At 47.5% G+C, this 4,901-nt stretch overlaps 1 protein-coding gene across 1 annotated transcript; it reads right to left on the bottom strand.

Moving 5' to 3' along the window:
• Window positions 1-1,670: 1,670 nt before the first annotated feature.
• LOC123462916 (histone deacetylase 1-like) lies at window positions 1,671-2,393 on the bottom strand. The gene is made up of 2 exons (XM_045157217.1): window positions 1,898-2,393; window positions 1,671-1,852 (listed from the first exon to the last, which is right to left on the bottom strand). The coding sequence occupies exons 1-2, from the start codon at window positions 2,302-2,304 to the stop codon at window positions 1,765-1,767; spliced, it is 495 nt and encodes a 164-aa protein (XP_045013152.1). The 5' UTR covers window positions 2,305-2,393; the 3' UTR covers window positions 1,671-1,764.
• Between the last annotated feature and the right edge of the window lie 2,508 nt (window positions 2,394-4,901).

The following is a 4,901-nucleotide window of genomic DNA, read 5'->3' as shown; positions in this document are numbered from 1 at the left end:
CTCACTTTAGCCCAGGCTGACCTGGAACTCACTATGTAGTCTCAGGGTGGCCTTGAACTTACGGCGATCCTCCTACGTCTGCCTCCCAAGAATTGGGATTAAAGGTGTGTGCCACCACACCCAGCATCTCCTCTTATTTAAAAATATATTTTTAGCTGGGCGTGGTGGCGCACGCCTTTAATCCCAGCACTCGGGAAGCAGAGGTAGGAGGATTGCCATGAGTTCAAGGCCACCCTGAGACTACAGAGTTAATTCTAGGTCAGCCTGGACCAGAGTGAGACCCTACCTCGAAAAACCAAAAAAAATAAAAATAAAAATAAAAATATATTTTTTATATATTTATTTGCAAGCAAAGAGTGTTGTTGCAAATGAACTCCAGACTCATGCACCACATTGTGCATCTGGCTGTTTGTTTTTTTTTAATCTTTTTTTTTGTTTATTTTTATTTATTTATTAAACAGCAGCAGATAGAGAAAGAGGCAGATAGACAGAGAGAGAATGGGTGCGCCAGGGCCCCCAGCCACTGCTAGGAAGGAGCTCAGCCATGTGCGGAGACTAGAAGAGCTGGAATATGGAATAAATTAAGAGACATTCAAAGGGGAAAGTGTGGGGAATGGGGAGGGAGGGATTTACCATGGGATTTTTTTTTTATAATCATGGAAAATGCTAATAAAAATTAAAAAAAAAAAAAAAAGAAACATGCCGGGCATGGTGGCTCATACCTTTAATCCCAGTACTTGGGAGGCAGAAGCAGGAGGATCATCACGAGTTTGAGGCCACCCTGAGACTCCATAGTGAATTCCAGGTCAGCCAGGGCTGGGGCAGGGGCGATGACTCACTGTTTAAAGGCACTTGCTGGAAAAGTCTGCAGGCCAATACTCAATTCCCCAGCACCCATGTAAAGCCAGAGGCACAATGTGGTGCATGCATCTGGAGTTCCTTCGCAGTAGCAGGAGGGGCTGACATGCCAATACTTTCAATCTCTCTCTCTCAAATACATAAAACTCTTTTTTTAAAATTTAGTTTGGTTTATTTTTATTTATTTATTAGAAAGTGACAGACAGAGAGAGACAGAGGCAGCTAGAGAGAGAATGGGCGCACCAGGGCCTCCAGCCACTGCACATGAACTCCAGATGCGTGCGCCCCCTTGTGCATCTGGCTAACGTGGGTCCTGGGGAATCGAGCCTCAAACCAGAGTCCTTAGGCTTCACAGGCAAGTGCTTAACCACTAAGCCCCGTAAAACTCTTAAATAAAATAAAATTGAAGAAGTGTAAGGACTGAGCTCGAAGCTCAGTGGCACAGCACTCCTGGTGTAGCGTGTGTGAGGCTCTAGGTTCAACTCCAGCATCATGCCCCATCCCCAGAGAGTTACAGATAATTACAGAAGCCCACTACAGCTCTGGCTTTTTTTTTTTAAGTTTTAAAAAATATTTTATTTTAATATATTTATTTGACAGAGAGAAAGAGGGAGGAAAGGAGGGAGAGAGAGAGAATGGGCATGCCAGGGCCTCCAGCCACTGCAAACGAACTCCAGTTGCGTGCGCCCCCTTATGCATCTGGCTAACACAGGTCCTGGGGAATTGAACCTGGGTCCTTTGGCTTTGCAGGCAAACACCTTAACCCCTAAACCATCCCTTCAGCCCAGAAAGTAGTCTTTAGTGGCACAGGACAGGAGAGTCGAGTTGGTTGGCCCCTAAAGGGAGTTCTCACCTGTAGGTCCCCAGTTCCTGGGAATTACTCGCTGTATTTATGAAAGGACACAGTCATGACACGGTTTGTGGTATAAAAGGCCTCTCCACGCCATCGCCGTGATGAATATCAATGTCAATATACAGCACTCTCTGATGGTACCTGGCCTTAGGTGCTCCTCCAAGAGACAAGGCCAAGCAGGCATACTTTAGCAGTTCCAGGATGGCCAAGACGATATCATTGACGTAACAGAAGCCACATGCCTCAGACTTCTTTGCACGATGTAGGCCCCCAGCCCAATTCACTGCAGTGTCCGTCTGTTGCTTATTAAGTTTCACAGCACTTGCCACAGAGCCTCCAGTACACAGCCGACAGAACTCAAACAGGCCATCAGACACTGGACAGTCCTCACCAACATTGAATCTCTGCATTTGCTTGCTGTACTCAGACATGTTATCTGGACGAATAGAGCGCAAGAATTTAATGTAGTCATCACTGTGGTACTCGGTCATCTCCTCAGCATTGGCCTTGTGAGGGTGATAGATTTCCATTTTTCGGTACAGACCATAGTTGAGCAGCAAATTATGAGTCATGTGGATTCGGTGAGGCTTCATTGGGTGGCCTTGTCCATAATAGTAATTTCCAACATCACCGTCGTAGTAGTAACAGACTTTCCTTTTGGTGCCCTGAGTCTGCACAATCTTGCTCGCCCGCCGGCCCTCCCCGTCGGTCTGTCCGTCCGCCCTCCCTCCTTTGCTCCCTCACTCCCCAGCTCTGGCTTTTTATGTGGAGTCTGCAACCCAGGCTCGGGGTACAGGCTTACTATACCAGCACTCGTGAGGCACAGGCTGGGGGATCAGGGTAAGTTTGAGGCTAGCCTGGTTGACATGGTAAGTTCCAGGCCATACATTGCTATTAAGTAAAAACGCTGCCTCAAAAACAAAACAAATGGTGGCGCACGCCTTTAATCCCAGCACTCGGGAGGCAGAGGTAGGAGGATCGCCTTGAGTTCAAGGCCACCCTGAGAGTACAGAGTGAATTCCAGGTCAGCCTGGGCTAGAGTGAGACCCTACCTCGAAAAACCGAAAAAAAAAAAAAAAGAAGAAGAAGAAAAGAAAAAAGCTGGGTGTGGTGGTGGCCTAGCCTTTAATGCCAGCACTCAGGAAGCAAAAGTAAGAAGGATTACTGTGAGTTCAAGGCCAGTCTGGGACTACAGTGAGTTCCAGATCAGTCTGGGCTAGAGTGAGACCAAAACAAAACAACAACAACAAAAAACCCAACAACAAAAAGACTTAAATTCCTCAGAGCAATGCTTGGCGTACAGTGGACTCTAAAAATGCCTTGCGTCATCTTCATGCTAATTGGGGGACAATCTGAAGGGAAGACTGGATGGTCCTCCAATAGAAAACAAACACAGAGGGCTGGAGGGATGGCTTAGCGGTTAAGGCTCTTGCCTGAGAAGCTGAAGGACCCAGGTTCGATTCCCCAGGACCCACGTAAGCCAGACGCACAAAGTGGCGCACGCGTCTGGAGTTCTTTTGCAGTGGCTGGAGGCCCTGGCATGTCCATTCTCTCTCCCTCTTTCTGCCTCTCTAATAAATAAATTACTTAATTAACTAATTAATTAATTAAAAACAAAACAAAACAAATCCCATGTTTGGGGAAAGCAGGTGAGATGGTACATTGCGGCACTGTGGCAGACAGAACAAAGAGGTCACAGGAATGTGGGAATATATCGCCTTACATGGCAAAGGGACTATATGGGTGTGAGAAAAGACACAGACTTCGAGACGGAACATCTCCCTGCATGATCCTTTGAGCAGAGCAGTTTTTCTGGCTAGACCAGGTTGAGAGAGAGAGAGACAGTGACACGGCAGTAGAAGAAGGACTCAACCGTCCATTCCAAACAGACCCCTTGCCAGCATCTCCAGGTTAGCCCCTGTCAGCCCAAGACTGACCTCTGACCCAGCAACAACCACAATACAAGCGGCTGCTGGCGTCATGGTAATTAAAGCCCTCCTGGGACGTGACCTGGCGCCGACAAGCACAGGCTGGCTGTGGAAGCAGAGTCGTTGGGAGAAAATTACTAACCTCTACCTGCGCACGGGCTGCCCTCCCTTCCCTGCAAGCTCAGCTCTTCCAGCAAAAGCAACAATCACTAGAACACTTCCCCCCCCACCCCCCCACAACAGGTCTGCTGGTCAACACCCGACAGCCTGGCACTCAGGAAGCTGAGGCAGGAGGAGTTCAAGTTCAAGGCCAGCCTGGGCTACCCAGAGATACCTGTCTCAAGAAGTAAACAGGAGCAGGGCGTGGCGGTGCACTCCTTTAATTCCAGCACTCAGGAGGCGGAGGTAGGAGGATCACGGTGAGTTTGAGTCTACTCTGAGACTATATAGTGAATTCCAGGTCAGCCTGGACTAGAGTGAAACCCTGCCTCAAAAAAAATAATAAATAAAAAATTAAAAAAGAAGAAGTAAATAGGGCTGGAGAGATGGCTCAACGGTTAAGGTGCTATCCTGTGAAGCCCAAGGACCCATGTTCACCTCTCCAGATCCCACATAAGCCAGATGCACAAAGGCGAGGCAAGTGCAAGGTTGCACATGCCCACTAGGTGGCGAAAGTGTCTGGAGTTTGATTATAGTGGCTGAGGCCCTGGCATACCAATTCTCTCTCTCTCTGAAATAAAACTTTAAAAAAGAAGTAAATAAATGAAACCACGTGTGGTAGCTCACATTTGTAATCCCAAATCTTGGGAGGTAGAGGATGGAGGATAAGGAATTCCAAAGTGTGTGGGGGGGTGCTGAGTATGGTGGTATACACCAGTCATGCCAACACTTAGGATGTTAAGGTAGGAGCATAGGGAGGTTGAGGCCAGTCTGGGCACCACAGCAAGACCCTGTCACAAAAAAAAAGTAGGAAAAAATTGTAGTAGGGTTATCTATAGGAATTGAGGAAGATGTCTGGAATGTAGTCCAGTGTGCAAAACCTTGGGCTTGGGGGCTGGACACATGGCTTAGTGGTTAAGGCACTTGCCTGTGAAGCTTAAGGACCCAGGTTTGATACCCCAGTATCCACGTAAGCCAGATGCACAAGGTGGCACATGCTTCTGGAGTTCATTTGCAGTGGCTGGAGGCCCTGGGACACCCATTCTCTCTTTCTATTTTACTCTCTCTCTTTCTCAAATAAATATATAAATTAGATGTTTTTT

This window comes from Jaculus jaculus, chromosome 8 (genome assembly GCF_020740685.1).
Source record: "Jaculus jaculus isolate mJacJac1 chromosome 8, mJacJac1.mat.Y.cur, whole genome shotgun sequence".
NCBI classification, from domain to species: Eukaryota; Metazoa; Chordata; class Mammalia; order Rodentia; family Dipodidae; genus Jaculus; species Jaculus jaculus.
Note: the sequence above shows the minus strand (reverse complement) of the source record. Positions and strands in the feature narration are given on the sequence as shown.

What these genes read in the sequence shown, in the direction of transcription:
- LOC123462916 (XM_045157217.1), bottom strand. Translation starts at nt 2,304, where the DNA reads ATGAAGCCTCACCGAATCCACATGACTCATAATTTGCTGCTCAACTAT. An exon ending in GCCATCCTGGAACTGCTAAA is followed by an intron (nt 1,853 to 1,897) that starts GTATGCCTGCTT and finishes ACCTAAGGCCAG; the next exon opens with GTACCATCAGAGAGTGCTGT.